Genomic DNA, 21,039 nt, shown 5'->3' on the forward strand with positions numbered 1-21,039 from the left:
ATTTCCTTTTACTTTTTCCAAAGTAGATTTATGCAGACTATATATCTGTCCTAATATCATGTTTTAAAAAACTGGTTTTTAACTGTTTTTTAACTGCTTTTTTAAGAAAGAAGAAAAACACATGATCATGGGGAAAAATATACATTGGTTTTGTAGCAGTATTTTCTGTTGCTTTGAAAAGGTTATGTGGGTTAAGGGAGAATTAAGTTTGGTTTGTTTCATGTGGACTTACCGACTGGAGTAGAGTAAAAAATCAAGGACTTCCTTCCCCTATGAAACTTACATTGTAAAGCTGCTATCTGGTGCTCATTTTTGCCTATTATCTGTAGTATTCAGAATATTGAAGATGGTTGCTTGAAATTTGCTCAGTGCTTGAAAGTTCTTTCTTTATAAGAAAACTGTTATGCTATCTTGTTTATGAAGAACCATAAGCTTCAACTTCTAGCTTAAATCTAAAATGAGCTTTGTATTTGTAGTGGACTATAACAAATACAAGTACACGGAAGAGAAAAGCCTAGAAAACAACTTTAAAACATTTTTAAAATTAGGTAACATTCCAAATGTCATAAGAGAGTAAGATCATCTCAGATATTACACCCTAAATTTTGTTGAGATTTTTTTCAAATACTGAAGTGCAGAAGATTTTTAAATTCTGTGTCGATGTGACACCCCAGCATGCTCTCTGCATGTCATACTCATGTTTCCAGGCTACTGAAACCTGACCCTACACTGTGGGTAAGACACAAAAAAAAAAAAATTCCATTTTTTTGAACAATTAAAATTTGTCATATGATTTTGTATCCTGTGTTATATGAGAATTTCACAAAGTGAAAAATTCTGCTTCTGGAAAAAGATGCGATGTAGTCTTCCAAACTTCTTATTTGTTCCTGTGTCAGTCTGAACTGGGTGTGATGTTCCCATAACAGTGTATGTGAAGATGATGTGGTAAAGGAGAGCTGAAAGTGTAGGAAGACTGTATTACTTGGTTAATCCAAAACTGATAAAAGTGCTGTATTCAAATTCATAAATACCAAGTTTTTATTATGTAGAATGTTCCAAAGCTGAAGATTTTTATAACTTGTTCTTGAAAGAAATCGTATTCTAAAGGAATTTAATTATTTTTTCCATATACATCAATACTTCTATTTAAATCATTAAAGGGATTTTAGACATATCAAACAGAAAATAATTTGCTGTCTGCTTGGAGTATCTTTCCATAGGCACTAAAACAGACTTGTTAGCCTCTAATAGTATGTCATGGTAGGGTATTTCCTTTTTATTGTGAATATTCCCTGAATGCATTGTTTCATGTAATTACACTGTATTAGGTAACATGCCAAAGTTCTGTCTGTTAGCCTTGCTTTTTAGAAGTAGTGTGAAAAGTAACCAAATTATTTGTTTGTGGGTGGTCTGTGCAAGAGAGGGAGATGGAAATCATGTTTACTTCAGATACTTTACAATACCTAAGGAGGTGATGGTAAATAATTATTGATAATGATAGTTCAAAAAAAAGTGTGAATATGTATAAAACTTGTTCTTGCCAGTATAACTGGATTCATTTGAAGTTGTTTGGAGAGAAGCCTAATTTTAATGCTCCTGCTCCTTTGACAGGTGACAGGTTAGAAGGCAGAATACATGTGCAACAATTATTTTAACCCATTTTAATGTGTTTCCCTGAAGAGGGGATCAGGTTCTTGTATTTGCCTGCCTAGGTTTACGGAGAACTGTGGAAGAAATTGCTTACTTTTCTCTGTTTAGTTAATTTCCATATGTGAACACTTCAAATGGCACTCTTCCTTTTACAAAGTGGATCTGTGCTATAGTATACTGTATTCTGTGCCCCAGAGAGGAAAAATATGTTTATACAATATAGAAAAACGCAGCAGGTCTGGGCTGTTAAGACCTTTGTTAAGTACAGTGTAACACTAAATAGTATTTATCTTTCTCAGTTTTTCAGCTGTAGAATAGGAGAGCACACAATGAAGTAGAGAAAACTAAAATAGTTGTCATGCTTAGTCAACATATCTGCCTGGAAAACAACAACAGAATTCCATGAAGCTGTTTTTTTTTAAAGTGCTGCTAAGGATGTGATGCTCTATATATTTGTGCCACGGAATAATTTGTCAGAACTATGTCTTTTTGACACCAAAGGAACAGGACTGATGAAAACATTGGCTTAGTAGTAGTTAGGGTTTTAGGCAAGCATTCTGCAAGATTCTTTTTATCTCCTTTATATCAATTAAAGTTGAGGTACCACAGCATTCCAGAGAGCGCGGTACCTTCGGCCTTTCATAAAAGCACAGTTCTTTGTTGAAATTTTGGCTGTAACTGGGAGCTTAAATTTTCTAAATTTACAGGGGCTAGTGTTTAGAACAGATTCAAAGAACTGGATGATTTTTTTTTCCAAACAGCCATCTGGAATAAGCTTATTCTTGCTCATTAAAATACTTGTGAATTTTTTGGCAGTGTGCCTTCATCTACATTTTTATTCTTCAGATATAAAGTAGTACAAAACACTGAAGCTGTAGAACTAAAATTGCTTTTAGTGCTATTGTGAAATGATAATTTTATTACAGTACTGATTAATGCATTATGCAAATTTGACCAGCATGTTAATATCACTTTCCAAATTTGAATTTGTGGTTTTTTTTTAAAGGGTCAAGAAAGGATACCCCAAAAATTTTAAATTAGCTATTCTGAGTTGAGGGTGAAAGCTCTAAAGGTAATGGAGGAAACTGTTTCTGTAGAGATGCAATCTTTCAGCTTCGCCTCTTACTGCAGAAAATTGCTTCATAGTAGTCTTGGTTCTCGTAACATACACTGCCAGAAAATTTAAGTTATGGTTGTTACCTCTGTTTGTCCAGCAGGAGGAGTGCAATTACTGCTAGAAATAAAGGAGATGATAGTTAAATTGATTATGTGGGATAATAGCACAGGACAAAATATATTGTTTGAATAAAATCAGCATATTAGTTCTTCTGCAGGCATTGGTGATTTACAGAGGTTAACACAGGAATATTCTTAATTTTACATCTTCATGATAAAATGTCAGGAAGCCTGTATATTTTAGGAAGTAGTCAGTCTTCTGAATAGTGAGATGAGAAGGACAAATACTAGACTTACCACTACATAGTTGTTCTCTCCATGGCTGTGCTGGCATGGATTCTAGATACAGCTGGTCAAATTGCAAAAGTAAATGCTTTGGCAGTATATTTTACCTTATTTATAGAAGGCTTTTAATCTTTTAAGCAAAAGGAATTCTGCTGATACATTCTGTTTGCTAGAAATGTTGCTACAATAATTGTCATAGCCAAACCTCTTAACATATAAAAACCTAGGCCACTTTGCTCTGATTTAGTTTTATTTTGTTCCTGTTTCTGCAATTACAAATCATTGTCTTTGCTTTGGAAAAGGATTTTTTGCAGTAATATTAATATTATGCATTGACTAATATTAATGAAAATCTGTAAATATGTATCATCCGAAGTCCATTTATACAGTAAAGGGAGTCTAAAGGAAACTTTTTCTCTTAGAATCACAAAACTATGTATCAGACAGGAGAGATTTATAAAATGAAAAACATCAAAATTTTTCTTCTCAGCATTCTGCAAAACTGACCCAACCCTGCTGTCCTACACTATGGTTGTAAGGACAGTACATTTATATTGAATTAAGTCCTTCCTCTTTCTTTCTACAAAACCTGCAGTCTGCATTTTTTAGTTTGCTTTCTGGAAAGCCTGGCTTTCTTTTGTATTATGCACTACTTTTGCGATACCCAAGTCAACAGACTGACTTCATTTACAACTGAGCACAGACAACCAGGTTATCATATGTTACACAAAATATTGTTCACCAAGAAAAAAGAGGGCTTTTTATGTGTTTTCTTGTATATTAATCTCTGTGTATGTCATATTTCAGTAAAGAATAAAGATTGAATAAATAAATCTTCCATTGTAAATGAAAAATTATGAAGATGATCTCTTCTGGAGCAGATACAATAGTTCTGTGTTTCTTGCCAAAAGCCCTGTCCTCAGGACAGTGTGCTGCTTTAAAGAAATACTATAAATCCTTGAAAACAATGACACAATAATGCATGTGGCAGGGACTTGTTATATGTTTTTAAGCTTTTTTTGTTGTTGTTGTTGGTAGGGGACAAAGAGAGTTGAAGTTGGAAGCATTGGTCTTATAATGGACTTCAGTCTAGAGCTGGACCCATTGTGGTTTTTGACCTCTCTCCTGTATGATAGCATAAAGCCATGGTAGCTGTTGTTCTAGTCAGTGGTAGCGTTCATTGTAGGGGTTATCTATAGTGGTTGATGGTTACAAATGAAGATGAGGCATGTTTTCTGCTGTGGGGTTGAGGAAGTCTCTTGTTTATCTGTCCCAGAGACTTTCTGTAGAATGTTTTGGTATTGTCTGTTGAGATAAAGATACCAGAGCTTGTGGTTTGTAGTCCATTTTTCAACATAATCCTATAGACCTACCCAGTTTTGTGACAAGTTCTTATTGTTCACATTTCTACGCATTCTTATGGGTAACTAAGAATCCTTGCAGTTTTACGGGATGGATAGAAGTAGCAGCTAAATGGAATTTAGAAACCTTTAGAACAGGCAGCAGCCGATGGGGAGTGCTGTGTGGTGTGGATAGGACAAGTAGAAAGGCAGTGGCAGCAACCCATGTGAACATGAAGTTTTGGCAGACCAGTTAGGCTGTGGAGCTGACATAAAGAAGATTAGAAAGAGGCTAGGTGAAGGAAAGCTCTCATGTTGTTAAGAATGTGCTTTCAGCATCTGTGCCAAGGCCATATATGACAACCAGCCTGGCTCAATGTAAAAAAAAGCTGCTGTGGAACAAAACCCTGTTGTTCTATGATAGCTGAATGTTCATGCACTGGTGATGTCAGCTAATCTGTGTGTATGCTTGGTGGCTGAGTCTGTACAGTTCTTTCTGTTAGCAGAAGTAGCCTGCACCTTAAACTCCAAAATCACACTAACTCAGTACTCACACTGCACTGAGACTGGTGAATACTGTAGAACAGGAGGATCTGTTCAAAACACATTGAAAGAGGGATTGGTTTATTGACTAGTTTTGATTGATTATAGATTTGATTGATTATAGTTTTGATTGGTTTTCTCATCTGAAAAAGAGTTACTAAGTTCTAAAAAGGGATAATAAAACCAACTTGCATTGAGCTTTCATGCAAAGCTGCAGCATCCTGAGTACATTATTATTATTACTATTATTATTATTATTACTTTTCAAAATGGTCTTTTCTTCTGTTTTCATGGAGTTAAATATTTATATTCCCATGTAGAATTGTGTAATTCATTCTATTATTAAAGTCTGATTACCAAAAAACTCACTGCATATACTTGGATTTTCTGTAGAAAAATGTTGTTCTGTCTGTACAGATTTGAGTGCCCAGTATTGATTTCCAGTTCATAATTGCTTAGGAATTAATTTGCTAGGGATGTGGAAAAAGAGAGAGGGTCTATGGGAGGAATATAGGAGTATGGACAGGGAATGCAGGGATACAACAAGGAAAGGCAAGGCCTGTTGGAATGAAGTCTGTTGAGGGATATCAAGGACCACAAGAAAGGCATCTACAAGTATATCAGCAACAAAACAAGGATTAGAAAGATCCCCACCAATGTGGAGATGCTGCTGAATCTAGATGGGTAATCTGGTGACAGAAGACACTGAGAGGGCAAAGCGAATTCCTTTTTTGCCTCAGACTTCACTGCTGAGGCCATCCTTCAGGAGTCCCAGACCTTGGAGGCAAGAGAGGAAGGCTGGAGAAAAGAAGACTTGCCCTTGGCCACTGAAGGTTTGTTTAGAGATTGGCTAGGCAGACAAAACCACAAATCCATGGGCCTGTGGGTTGCACACACAGGTGCTGAGGGAGCTCGCAGATGTTGTTGCTAAGCCCACTCTGCATCTTCTTTGAAAAATAATGAAGAAGTATTTTACAACTAGTAGAAGTGGTGTCTTACCTTGCTTTTCTTTAAAGCTTTCATTAGGTAATGGAAAGGGAAATAAAGAATAGTATGACTGCTTTTATTATGAGTTGATTTGTCTTTGAATTAACTCATTAAATGAGTAAGAAGCATTAAAAGAAATGGAAATTAGTCTATTTTCTACAGCAGCAAGAAAGGCCAGTATAAACAAGTGAGGGGAGAGAGGATAAACCATTACAATAGTTCAGAAATGACTGTTGGGGATTGTTTATTTTTGCTGCTTAACTAGTGCTTTCTGCTTGTTCATTAAATACTGACTTTCTTCACAGCTTTAGTAGGCAGTTTAAACTTTTTTCCTGGGTGTGTATTTTGGATCTTAATGGAAATTACTTAAATGAAAAATTAGATTTTTTTTTTCTAAACATAATTTGCATTAACTATTCTCTGTTTAATTAAAACCTGGTATCCCTCTTCCTCAAGTTCTAGTGGTTGAACATAAACAGTGTTGGGGGAGAGGGGGAGTTGTTGTTTTTTTGTTGTTGTTTTTTTGGTTGGTTGGGTTTTTTTTTTTGTTTTGTTTCATTTTTTCATTCAGTTATCTTCTATATTCTGGTTGTAATATAAAGTTCACTTGAAAGGATTTAATACTTTCCTGGCATGATCTAACTTCTGTAAGTGAAAAAACCGATGTGTATATTCAAACGACAGCTCTGAGAACATAATTATAACTTAAAAATAAAAGAATGGGGTCTGAACTCACAGTACACCTCATGTAACTGCCACGTAAAAATGTTCTTCTGTGATAAAAATAAGGTGCTCTATCCTTTGAAGATATTGCATAACCTTCTGTAATACTTTTTTTTATTTTCTGCTGGTTGAGAATAGACTTTCCAATGCAGCTGATTGAATACATCCATATTTCTGTGTGCCCTGAAGCATCTGTACTGTTCATCCTTATCCAAAGTCACAGTAATCCACCTCAAGGCCAAAATGTAAAAGTTGGGGATAAGTTTATATTGGATAATAGATTGTTCTTACTGTAGTGCTATCTAGTAGGGGTACTTGGACTTTATGGGTACACTCTTCAAGTGTCAGTTTTGGAATGTTTGTTTGCTTTCAGAAGAGGTGATGTAAAAGTGAAATGTGCTGTGCCTGGTAGCCGAGGTAAAATAAACCAGACCATTTAACAGAGTAGTTTTCCTGTATTATATAGCTTGTGTGTAGTAGTTTGGCACAGTTTGAGGTGGAAGATTCAGAAATAATCCGTTTGAGCTTGATCTATTTCCAAAACCTTAACTACTTGAAGGAGTTTTTTTAACAGTCTGGCAAAATAAACTCCCAACTGTTAACATGCATAAAGAAAATATTACTGGTTTCTGCTTTTAAAACATAAATAGACAAATGATGTGCAAGATAGCTCAGAATCCATTAAGAATCCATCCATAAAGCCTTCAGCTTTAAGGCTTTGAGAACACCTCTTACAGCTTATTTCCACTTGGTTCAAAGACTTTAATTAATTTGTAACTAAATTAAAGTCTCTCTCTTCTTTTTGTCTTGTTCTAGGATGTGTTTGTATTTAGACATGAACTTGCTCTCCTAAGAATATCTGCCTTCATGGGTCTAATAATATTAGGTGGAATAAGTCGACTCTTTTACACTCAGCTAATGGGTATTTTCACCGTAAGTATCTAATTTGAGAAGCATATATTAGTTTTATTTTCAGTACAATTAGTCAAAGCAGAAAAGTGGATTGCATTCAAGGGAAGACTAGAAAAACACTTGCAGTATGAGGCACTTGTTTGATACATGGTCTGTCAAGCCTCTTGACACCAGTGAAATCTAAGAAGCTTTCTGACAAAGAAGTGTCTAATAATTCCACTTTCAAGTCAGTTTCCTGATTTGTATTAGTAAAATGGACTCATACCTTGTCCTGGAATTGCACAGTGTACAAGATATGTAGTTGATTCTTGTTTTTATTTTAAACTCTTGTGTAACCTGGTCAAAATTAATGTGACAGTGAGGCTAACTGATAAATCAAATTTTGAGAACAGACAGCATCTTTGTTAAGTATTTTGATAAATATGCTTATGTTCATCTCCTTATTTGCTAAACTAGGCAATGTAATTGTGCTGTTTACAGTCCAGGTGGGTATTCCACATTTAGATACACAGAAAAAAATATCCTCTGCATGGAAAAACTTTTCAGTTAAATGAATTTGATAATGTAATAAATACTTGCAAGAAACAACCTTTATTTGGTCTCACATCCTGTTCTGTACATTAGAAGTTGATAGCTGCCAGCAAATTTTTGAAGTTGTCTTGAGAATCCATACAAATGTTTAAAATATTGTTCAGCACGACAGAGAGAGTACATTAGTTGGCTATATACATGTTAAAAGAGTCTGATGTGGCCTGCTGAACTTTTTTGTAAAGGCAGTAATGTACAAGATGGCAGCATATTTTCAGCTACAACTGTTGGAGATCTGCCTGAGATTTTACTTTGGAATTATGAAGGTTTGCATAGCATTAACTTTTCTAGGTCCATAATGGAAAACCTCCTAACTGTATGGTGTAATTCTTTTGTATTGAATAAAGGAAAAAAAACTACAGTGTAGTTTTAAATTACGTTAGATAAAGCAATAATACTGCTTTTTGGTTTTACTCTATTACCTTTATATATTTACTGCCTTTTGCTTTTTCTGTCATGGTAGTTACACTGTCTATTATTATTACCATTATTACTGTCTATTATTATTATCATCATTCCCCAGCTACTCTACCATAATGTGTTTTACACATACTCTCAACCCCCAACTCAACAGATTTACCTTTGTGCACCTTTACTGTGTGCCTGATTTCTGTTCCGGGGTCTTGCTCACAGGTTTTCTCTTCTCTGTTTAAATGTTGCCTTTATGTCTGCATTATCTATGGCTGGGATGTTTTCCTATACCACCGCTATGGTGGCTGTGTAGCTGATGTGGTGAATTCTGCTCACCAGTAACAGGTGAGACAGAGACAAATACTTAAGTGAGCCTAATTGTTAGGTACTGAAATATGGATGTTGTTTTAGTTTCTGTTAAGTGGATATATATATGAGAAGCATCCGAAAACTCATCTGATCAGTACTGCACTAAACCATAGATAGGATACAGAAGAAAACAAGAAAACCAGACCCTAAGTTTATAATTTTGTTCTTTGTGCTGCCAGAAGCTGGACTAAATTTTAGCAGTGACCATCAGCACCTATTCAGGTACTATTACTGGATGTGAAATATGACCTCTCAGACTGAACCTTTTTCTGTCAGATATACCTGAAACCTGGGCTGTTTCTGTTCTGACACAGGATACTAACTGCGCTGCCACTGTAACAGGCACGAATGCCCAGTTGTAACTTTGCTGTCCTGAGCCTTAACACTTTCAGGCTGCTGCTGCCACTGCACTCTATTTATAAACTGCTGTAAAGTCTTTTTTTCTCTGTCAGTTGTACGTACCATGAAGTACATCCTATTCACTTACAGAGCTGGCAGCAACACTGGAGCAGGTGTGGGGTATAGCATTTTTACCTTCAGTTTTTCTGCTGAAATCATAATCGTTGAGCTGCAGTATGCCTGGACAGTTTTTTTCTGTTGTCTTTGCTGAGCTTTGTGAAATAAGCGTGCTACAGTAATTGTGGATGTGGATGGTCTATGAGAGGCAGATGCTAAAAAGTACAGATCTTCATTAGGGCCTCTTACTGCACCCTACCTGTTGCCCCACAAGCAGAGGGGCTATTGTCACATGGACAAGTTTTTAGGCTTTATGGGATTGCTGGGGAAGCAGAAATCCATTACTGGTGTATCTCCAATATTAATTCATTCACACTATGTGGATGATGTTGCATTGACTCACTGAAGAATGTAGGTCAGGTAGTCCATCCCCCACTCAGAGCATTTCATACCAGCAGCACAATTGTCTTCTCCCTTTTTGTTCCTTTCTTTGCTAATACAGAATTAGGAAGAGTAAGTAATATAGTTGTTTTGAGGAAATCTACTTGGCAACAATTAGTCAGACTTCAAACAAACAAAGCAAGTCTGTTTGATGCAGTTGTGATTAGTCTGCAAGTGGTGTAAGAACTGAAATGAGATCTATATTAAATGTGGAATTTGTGATGAAATTAACTTACTATAAGGTATAGATTAAAACTTGATAGCAGAACCCAATCATGAAAGTGTAATATGAAGAAAAGCACCTTGAAACAAACTTAAGATGCTTGGAGGCATGGATATGCAGTTGAAGCATTCATGTCATATGAATTGCTCCTTGGCTATTCTTGAAAGCATTAATTTCAGTGATTGCTGAAGCTGCCTAGAGATGTGTGCAAGGGACAAGAACATGGACCTTTTGATACAGGCAAAGCAATTCTTGTGCTTGTATGGGAGACACAAAACGTAATACACATTTTTGTAGTTCATGCTCTTGTGCCTCTTTTTTGCAGTTTAACATGTACCAAGATTAATTCTACAGCTCCTGGAAAAAAAAAAAGCTGGTTTTAAATAGCAGAGACAGTAAGTGTTGCAGCTCTGTGATCTAAACTTTGGTGGGTGCAAACTGCTGCTGAACAAGTCCAGCAGGTTAAGGTTCATTGATTTTTAACATTACAAGTGCTGCAAAAATTTTTGGAAAGAAATATAAATCTAAGATTAATCAAACTTTAACTCTTTTGTAACAAGACTGCCTGCTTTTCCATAAGGTAAACTTGCTTGACCGTCATTACATAATTTTCCAGAAATGAAGCCAATATCTATTGATATTGGTAATATCTATTTCAAGGTGCTTGGAAAAAATATGCTCTCTGGTAAAAATGAAAATTTTGTAAGCTGTGTACTAAAATTTGTCTCTTACAGGGAGAATGTTCCTGAGGCTGTAGTGCTTGATAAGGTGATTAATAGACTAAGTAACCTACCACGCAGTAATTTCTCTGAGTACATTTGCCACCACTGTGATTGTGGTATCACTGTTAGGGTATCATTAGCACAAGGCTATTCATAACTCATTTGGAGGTCCAGGAAGCCAAAGAGCAAAGGAGGTGACTTCCTACAATGAGAGGAGAACAGCTGGTTGGCAAAAACTGTCCTTAGAGGAACTTTTGACATGAATTGTTCTGATGAAGAGGGGAGCAGCTGAGGTGGCCTCTGCATACAGGATTAGTGCTTTCTCCCTAGAAACTAGCATATGTGAAACACACTTCTGTCAGAAGGGGCACATGGCTCTTTTCGTCCTCCTTCCCCAGTTGCTTTCTCTGAGCTTTATTTGCCTCTAATTTTGTTATCATCCTGAATTTCGATACTTCTTCTAGCATGTACTTTACATTACTCTTGGGGAAGTTTTATTTGGATACTTTTGAAATAGAAGTATCTAGGTTCTCTCTAATTCATAAGATTAGTATTTTTACTTAAAATATTCAAGTTTTTCCAGAGCTGGATGGAAAAAATTGGTTTCACCCATGAATTAAAACACCGTCAAAGGTAATTTCCAAAATGATTATGCATTTATGTTGAAGGCCTGCCTGCCTGTCTCTAGTGCTTGTTACTTCCTTTACCACTCCTCCATTTCCTCTCATTTCTTGTAGAGCAATTTAGAATGTTATGTTTCTTAACTGAAGCCTCTGTTCTTACATTCTCAGACAGCCTGATTTTTAAATGGCATTGTTTGAAAAGCAGAAGCAAACTTTTAAGTAAAACAGAAACATACCAGAAAGAATTTGTGAGTTGCACCTTACAAGGGTGCAACTCTTTTACTCTCCTACAGAAAGTAACAATTTTAAAGATTATTGTTACTCTTTACTTCAGGCCTCCTTTAGCTGCTTGTACTCCACAATTAGTCTTTGGCCTGAATCACTTACAGGTAACAAAATAGCTCCAGTACAGACACTTAAAGCTCCATGAAGGTAGAGCTGTGGGTTATTGGTGCTTTGTCGTAAGTCATAGAAGTATGATTTATAGGTAAATTATCACTTTGTCCATTTCAGACAGTTTTAAAATCTTCTGGGAAAAAAAATACAAGACAAGCTGTCTTGTGCAACAGTTGCTTGCACATATTAATGACATTGTATTAAAGTGACAAAACCAAAGTTTATCTAGAGTATTTTGCACTTAATCTAGAAGAAAGTGTTGAGAAGGATGTATCTATATTACTAATTTTTATTTCCATTTGCTTTTTTTCATGTTGTTATATGAAATAATAAAATTTATGGGGAAGCTAAATCAAATATTACTCAGAAACTTGCTTGCTTTGCCAAAACATATTTTCTTGACATGTGTTTTTCAAGGATTTTTCTCTTATTTTTATATGTAACATATTTTTTTTCTCAAAAGCCCCCATAACATGCCTATTTATTCATTTATTCATAGGAAAAGGCATAAATTCACCAAGGGAAAAAAGTGTGTTTTATCCACTCCAGATTGTTTCTGATGTATGGTTGTTGAAGGTACAGAGCTCTTTTAAAAAGAGTGCTTTGATTCAGTCTTTTTAAAAAAGGTGGAATGCCCAGGATGCTCATGTGTATATTAATAGAAGATTAGCCCTGGGTTTTGCATTTCTCTCACTCATATTCCGTTTTGGTTTTAAGAAATTATTTCTTTGTGTCTTTCACATTAAGAGTTAAATGATGATAAGCCCAGTTTTTCTGTTTATACTGCAAGATTCTTTTATTGGTTATGTATGATCTACAAGGCATTACTACAAAACATGTAAAAAATGACATGGCATACTGTTTTTTAAACAATGGCTTTTCTGATTATTTTGATATTTGTTCATATCTAGTGAGGTTTTAAATTGCACCAGACACTGCTAAGAAGTATTCCATTTGTTGACTGCTTTTTAAAAGCTGGTACCTTTTGCATAGATGAGATTTTCTTCATCTCAAGGACTGTGGTATTCTTTATTTTGTTGGCTGCCACCTGTCTGAAGCAATCAGCCACTTCTTTCTCTTTCTCTGTACAAAAGGAAAATCCGGTCTTCCCATGGATGGTGGAAGGTAACAGGATAATCAGTTCAACAGTGATCCTCTGATGTCATTGTGGGAGCCCTGTAAAAGCGGATTATCTCTGACCCAGATAAAATAATTAGAAATTACTTGGACACTTACAAATAACTGATCTACTAATCTCATTTCCAAAGTTAAAAAAGGCCTGTCTCTCAACATAACACTACCAGATGTTTCAGTTAAACAGCATCCCTTGTAGAGACTAATCTGAACCCTAATTTTAAAGGATTACCTTTGATTGTTTTTATCTCAAACACTAAACAGTGTTTTCATTTTTCCATATGTTATAACAAACTATTTCTATGGAAGAAATTTTCTTAATTCTTCCATTATGGTCCATTAAATATGATTTAATGTGATTTATGCTAGTATTGCAGAGGAAAACTTTTCATTGAAATTATTTAGTAATTAACTTGTTTCTCTGGGGCAGAACTATTTAATGGATAGGCTTTTATAAATTTATTAGATACCATGTGGCCTTTGTGCAAGGTAGTGGATGCATTATCATAAACTAAGTGGACAGTGTCTTTATTAATTTAATTAATGCTACCAGGGTTTCCTGTTAATTAACTGTTTGAATGGTGTCCAGTGATATGCCAGTATCCTGTTCCATCAGAACTTACTGGATGTGGAAAAGAGAAATTTCCCTTTATTTTCTGTAGGAAGGATAGAAGGGAAAATAGTGTTCAACAGCCTGCCTGGTGTGCAGTATGGTACCTACCATGTATATTTTTCCCTTTAGAAGCTTTTAAAAATGTTGATATTTGCTTTTTATTGTTGCAGTGATTCTCCTTTTCACCTTAAATTAGGAAGTGTATTTTACCATGTAGTTTTCCAATCTTTTTTACAAAGATTGTGTTTCAAAATAATGAAAATTTCACTGCAGTTATTCTGTTAATAAAATCAAGAGCTTTTTAATTCTGTGTATTTTTGTATTGTATAGTATTGATCCAGTGCTCATTAAATATGCAGAGTGACAAATGATCTAGTTCTGCTGAAATGCTTTTTGTCTTTAAAAATAACTATCTTGTAATTAAAAATATTTGCAATCATATCTTTAATCAGATAATCTATTAAATACTATTTTGATTAGTGAATACTAAGGGCTTTCCTGTTTTTTCAAACATGGCAGAAGTGTAATCAAGGAACTATTAATCCTCATAATTAAGTTTAGCATATTAAAAATTAGGATTGGTAGGGGAAATTAGGATTTCCAAGCAATTGCATTCTTTATGTGGCTACAATATAGAGCAAAATAATTACAGAGGGAAAGCAAAGTATACATAAATTATAACCCGAAAAGTGTAACTGGAAATTACTAACAGAAAATAAACTAATATTAACATTATCTGTCTTCCTCGTTATTCTTATCTCTTCCCCTTTTCCTGTCTTTACCTTTAATCCACCTATAGCTAGATCTCCTATTAGAAGACTGCATGAAGTTCTATAAATTAAATTGTCAGGAATTAGTAATGTCCTGGTCTTTGAATATGAGTTTGTTACTGTGTAAAATTTACTGTGAAAATTCTTTTGCATCTTTACCTTATTTCCCTCAAATGGGTTTGCACTTGGTTTAGCATTTTTAATAAATGTACTCTGACATTTTATGACTTTGAAGACATATTTACATAAAAATAAAATATGGTATTTATTTATTTACTAGTTTATTTTTTAAAAACCTGGTTTTTATGAGCTATTTAAAATGTAGGAATAAATAGAAGTGTAAGACATTCTAGGTAGAAAAAGATCTCATCACTTTTATTTAGCTCACTGTATGGTCTTATGTAAATATGAATTTTTTTTAATTAATAATTTACAATATTTTAAGGAAAAAGTGCAAGTTAGAAAATGTAATTGGATTTTATATTGTGCAAGGAGTGCAAAATATCATCAGATATGTCAGAATTATCCCTGGTTTATCACTTAAAGAGGAAGTCCTTTAACTAATATATTTTCCTAATAGTAAAGGTAGTACCTTTAACTACTTGAAGATAAGTAACTATAAAAATAATATTTGAGTGTTCCGGGGGCTGAGTATATTTTGCTTACATGTTGCTTGTCAGATTTAGACATCAGACTATTAAAATGACTTCTGTGTGAAGATGATCAACAGCTATTTCTTAAATATTTTCCCTTCTATTTTTATCGTATGGTATTTGTAGGGATCAATAAATATAATGTTTTGTCCTGTCTCTTGTTATGCAGTTATCTGCACCAAACATGCTGTGGATTTGCAATAGCCTGAAGTTAAGAGATTTTGTGGTGCCTCCATTTTAGATGGTTTCTTTTCATTGAGTCAGTATCTAATAGCCAATAAAAAAAATATAAATCTATTTAACTAAATTAATCAGAATATAGAAGAGTCCAGAACTATTCCCTAGAAGTAGCAAGAGTGTAGCTTTATTTTTTGTTTAGTGCATGAGTCTGATATAGGGGTTTAACCTTTAAATAGAACTAATAGTTTTCAGACTGAACATAATTTTAATTGATAAAATCAACTATCTTATATGAAAAGTCTAGATTAAGGAAAGAATACTGGCCAGAAGTAAACCCAATATGTATTTAATGCCAAAAGAAAAGAAAATTTCTCAAATTCAATATATTCTTTCTATGCTTAGTATTTCCTATTCTTGAGTTGCTCATCTGTCTCTTGCATGCACACCATGAAAGGATGTTAGATAGAAGATAAAAAACCCCTTTATATAAAGGATATGTTGTCTTGAACTTTTAGATAAAAGCAAAGGCTGCAAATCCAGGAAGGCTTGCAAGTTTTGTTTTCTCTATGCTTCATCATACTTTTCTGCTGATTCACTGACAGTGAACATCTGGAAATAATAAAAGTATGGCATAATGCTTACATTCTACTACTGCAAGTGTTTAATAGAGCTGTAATGATTGCATGTCTCTTTAAGCAAACACAAAAGAAAAACTGAACCAGGGATTGTAGCTACAGGCTTTGGAGTTAGTCCTGTAAGTTACAAATTACAGTTTATACTTTGGAAAATGTGAATCAGTAAGGGAAAAATATCCTTTGCGTGTGCTTTTGTCATGATGAATTAGTTCATGATAAAACCCAACCTATAGGACAGTTGGTTAACCAGTGCATGTGATCTTTCTAATTTATATTTTTTTTTGGCAGTTGGTTATGCTAAATAGAAGCGTAGATGTGAAAGGTGCAATTCTCTTTGGAGCTAATTTAGATGGATTCATTTGTGAGTGAATCTGAGGTTGGTTTGCAGAACTCTGTCAGTGCTTTTACATACGTCTCTTTCTCTCCATTCTTCTCCTTCCTCTTATATCAGTCTTAGCTGTGGCAGTAGCTTACTTAATTTAGAGTAAGCAAACTGCTCTTATGGATCTGTAGTATATACTCAGAGTGAAAAAAACCTGTATTTTTTCTCTCCTCAGCAGAATCTGAACACTTTGCCCTTTTCCTATTCCTGTGTTTATTTCCTCTAATTTCTTTTTCCTGTCTCACTAAGGTGTGATTTTTTTTTCCTGTAGTTGCTTTAAGATGCTTATCATTGGGTATGTATCTCTGAATAAACAGGTGTAGGAGCAATTTTTATTTCCAATCTGGATGATGCCTTTGGGAATCTAGATGATCCATCATGTCAAATTAATCAGTTGTATTTGTCATTTTCATCCTGTATTCAATTTCAAATTTCAAGGTATTTTTAGAGATTACTAGGACTGCATAGATATGTCATGTTTGCTCATACCAAGTTATTTTAAACTTTTGGCTGAGTGCCAGCACTCAAAAAAGGTTTTAACATTAGCATTAGCTTTGAGTCTAGAAAAAAAATCTTAACACAGTTCTATTTGTATTAATAGTAATCCAAGCTGATAGTAGATGCAGACAGCCAAAGCCTCTTAGGCTGAACAGTAATTCTGATGTTGCAGCAAAACCTTGGTATACATCAAATGCATAAGAGAGATGATACTCTGATTGGAAGACATTTATGAGATGTGTTAATGAGCAGACCACCTTTTCATTCAGAAGAATAGTGGTTATTCTGGTCCTTTGTCTCCAAAAGAAAAAAAATTCATGTCTGAGAAGGAAGCCTTAAATAACAGGTCAAAACTCAACTGTGGTACTCTCCTTTTCCATCATCTCCTGTCTCCAGAGGGGCTACTGACTTTCCTGGGGTGCTGTGAAGTTTCACTTTCATGTGAAAAGGTAAATTGGTTCACTCTCAAATGAAAGTAGATTTCAAATGAGCCTGTTTGGCAGCAGTATTGGAGGAGGGAAGGTATGAGGGTGCAGGGAAGGTATTTTGTTTCTTAAGTTCAGTTACTAGTACTTGTTAAGCAGATAAACTTCAAAGCAATGTTTCTTTGCTAGTTTGCAGCTTTTAAAATGTGGCTCTAAAATTTTTTTAATGTTGAAAAATTATCTAAGAAGCAAAGGACTCACTGCTCAGCCCCAGTTTCTTTACTGTAAAGCAAAAGTAATCTGAAGTGTATGTTGGCATTTTAAGGTAAGGGGAGGGAGGAAGGAAACAGGCAGGCAATGAAAGAAGGCAAGGGAGGGAGGAGGGAAGGGAGCAAAGGGAAGAGAGGGAAGGGAAGGGAGGAAAGGAAGGAAGTTAGTTCCTGGTTTGGTACTTTAACTTAGTTAATTTACAGTTTGGAGGGGAGCAGACCCTGAGAACCTCTCAGGTCTTGAGAGGTTCTCAGGGTCATAACAACATGCCATGACAACACTTAAAATGAAATACAATCTCCAGGTTTCAATCTGTGATTTTCCCCAAAAAAATCTCAAAACCTGTATTTTAGGGAGTGGTACAAGTCTATTAATGAATAAGCAATGTGCAGAAACACAGCAGAAAGCCATGTTTAAGATATTTGGTGATGTTACTTCTGCACCCAGAGCTGGTTTAAAGGCCCCTCTTTTGAAATGGTAGAATAAATATTCCATAGCTACATGTCCGTTTAGAGTCTGGAGTAGCATGTTACTGTTTTACAAAAGACCATTTGCCATTATTGCTTTCAAATATGCTAGTATTATTTTGTACTATTTGATAAATAGCTTTGAGTGGACCAGAGAATAATTCCTAGAACTGAAATATTTTTGCAGTTACAAAAGGAACTATAGCATCTCATGAAAATGGTATTACCACTTTGCTGAAATGCCATGGAAGTTATCTCTTGTTTACTTAGTCCTTTTTATTCAAAAAACCATGTCTGAATTTTTGTGGTAGGCAAAGATGATGTTTTCTCTGACAAAAGCTGAATAAAAAGCCAGTCCAAGAAAGCAAAGTATTCTTTGGCTGTGAAGTTGGGTCCTGCCCTAACAAGGACAATGACTTGTGTAATGCCATGCTTGTGGCAGGAGAGGGAAGACAGGCCTGTAATGTGAGAGGAGCAGCAGTTTATCTGTGGGAATCAAAACAACAAGCAGTGTTTACAATTTTCTTCTCCAGTCCTTTCTTCCCTCACTGCTGAGTGGATGTTAAAACCCACCTAACCATGAGGCCAGTGTGGTTTATGTAACCTTGACTGGGCATGCCTTCTCTATGCAAACTTCTGGGCAAGAACTTGTGCATCCTGGTGGATTGACATAAGAAAAATGGACTTCTTTGCTGTAGAGCATCTGGAATTCAGCTGGATAGGTTGTGGACAGAATTAAGATTTTTGCTGTTTAGTGTGTGGTAAGGAATCCTGTTCCAAAATGCTTCAGAGCTGGGAAGCAGAATACAAAAAATTGGCAGGAGAGTTGAGGCCACCCATGTCTGGTGGAGCAGGAAATCAGCTTCCTGTATGTTATTTCCCACTCACATTGCACCCTTCCCCCTTAAAACTGTCTGAAAGATAGGGGTGGAATCCCAGCAGTGCCTGCACTGAATTGCATGCAGGAACAATCAAGGAGCACAGTGTGGTTTTTAGTGCTAGGGAGTGTTTCCAGATGCCAATGAAGTAGCAGCCTAATTAAACCACAGTCCTTCTGTCTGTATGTGGTTGAGGTGATTGAGATTAGCTCTTGGTCTTATTCAAATTCTACTGTAATTTGACAGGTACATTATGTGCATGCCTGAATCAGTGAAAAGTAAAGGGAAATGACAAACTACCAATGAAAAGGAGTTGAAATAATGAAGAATATTTCAATTGATTGTGTTTTGAACTTCACAAGTCATTTCAGGATGTAATGAACTATAAATGTATATTGAAACTCCCTACATGATACTCACAAAGGAAGCTTTTTTGTGAAATCTGTAGTAAAAAGTGAAAAAAAAGCACTATTGGTAATTTAAAAAGTTTTATTTGGGGGTGATCGAGGCTAAAACTGATCTGTTACTTTCCATGACATTTTATAATTAAAGTATGAATTTAGGTTGCTCTTATCTGAAGGATTGCCGTCACTCTGCACATTATTATCTTTTATATTTAAAGAGAACAATTTCTATATTTGTATTTACTTATAGGAACTGTAGAAACTCATGGTATATTTTCAGTTGTGCTGTTTGCATTATAATACTTGAGAAGCTAATGGTTTTAAAACTTCTTACTAGCTCCCGCTTTTCAAAATACTACATCTGTTAATGACTGCATTTTACTAGCTTTGTGGTTATTTCAGTGGGATGCTCCAAGTCTGGAATGAGTGCTTGTGGAAAGTATGGCAAGAGTGGGCCTTATACACATTGCTTCTAAATGTCCTGTGCATTAATTGTAATATCTGAATTAATTTTTGCTTTAATAATGCTGAAAGTTTTTGTTGGCATTCTTTGGTACTCTAGTCAAACTACACAGTATAGTTTCATATCATGCCTATAAAAATAATTTAACAGACAGACTGAGTTAAAATTTATATATGTAATCTCACATTTATTTAAAACTAATATGGCATATATGTAATATGCATCCTACTGAACTAATGTCAAAACAGCATACATTAATAATTAATTCCCTGCTATGGTTACTTGCTTTCATAATGACATTTTAAAAGTTTGGAATGTAAATAAGTACTTTTTCATTGTGTTTTTTTTTCTCTTTAACAGGACACTACAAGTATAGAAAAAATGTCTAACTGTTGTGAAGACATGTAAGTTCTGTAAAATTCCTACATTGCTGAAATGCTAAGGGAGTAGCTCTTTGTTAAGATGATTTTGCATGGTACTGTGCTCTGTACTTCCTATCTGTAGCAGCACCTACTAATCTTTTAATAGTGGTTGGACACAAAATAGCTGCATGTTGTTCCCTTTCTTTCCCTACTCAAAGCCAGTGGAACTATGTTTTCTTTTCAAAAGTACAGATCAAAAGATATTTTCTGCAGTGTTTTGACATACATTTCATTAATATTGAGGTCTCCTGTGCTTCAAAAGGTGCCTTTGTTTGATTGATGACACAGATAATTTCTGTTCTCCAAAGTTAAGTCTCAGCTGTGTGTCGTAATGAAATAAAAGTTGTATTTGTGATGCTTGGACACAATTCATCAGAGTCCAGTATTGGATTCCCAGCCAACCTACATTGTTGTAGCTGACAGAAGTGCGCTGTGGGCATGCTGTCTTTCACTAATAATGCTGTCTTCTGTAGATCGAGGCCCCAGAAGCCATGGCAGCAGACCTTCTCAGAAGTTTTTGGCACTCACTGGAAGATCCTGTGGTTTATTCCTTTCAGGCAGCGGCAACCACTGCGAGTTCCCTACCACTTTGCCAATCATGACTAAACAGATGGATGGTGGGCACATATGGGTCCTCCATGCTGGAAGTGCATTACAGGTTTTATGATAATAGGACTGTGACAGTCTTCAAGTCAATTAAAATCCAGTCATAGGCATCACTGTGTGCCCTGGGCATTATTTTGGTTATGGTCTTGATTTTATTCTGAAATTAAGGCAAGTTAAACAATCCACTTCAGGCTTATTTTCTTCCAAACTAGCTTTCCAAAGAGATTCCTTTTGTCTTCGAGGTTAATACCAAAAGAAAACAACTGGAATGTAGTCTTCATCCAGTTTGATACTGGCTCTTTTTTTTTTCTTCCTTTTTTTTTTTCTTTTCTTTTTCCTTCTGTTTTAATTTTTGTGTAGAAAGCACTGAAGTTTACATTGGTGGTTAGCTTTC

General features: G+C 35.2%; 1 protein-coding gene across 1 annotated transcript in view; it reads left to right on the forward strand.

Moving 5' to 3' along the window:
- The window catches only part of ZDHHC21 (zinc finger DHHC-type palmitoyltransferase 21), a 29,347-nt gene extending 8,524 nt beyond the window's left edge, over positions 1–20,823 (forward strand). Inside the window, exons 6-8 of the mRNA XM_066569613.1 lie at positions 7,521–7,637; positions 19,978–20,021; positions 20,513–20,823. Coding sequence (XP_066425710.1) covers positions 7,521–7,637; positions 19,978–20,021; positions 20,513–20,645 — 294 coding nt within the window. The 3' untranslated portion in view covers positions 20,646–20,823. The remainder of the gene's footprint in view (positions 1–7,520; positions 7,638–19,977; positions 20,022–20,512) is intronic.
- The last annotated feature ends 216 nt before the right edge of the window (positions 20,824–21,039 follow it).

This window comes from Molothrus aeneus, chromosome Z (genome assembly GCF_037042795.1).
Source record: "Molothrus aeneus isolate 106 chromosome Z, BPBGC_Maene_1.0, whole genome shotgun sequence".
NCBI classification, from domain to species: domain Eukaryota; kingdom Metazoa; phylum Chordata; class Aves; order Passeriformes; family Icteridae; genus Molothrus; species Molothrus aeneus.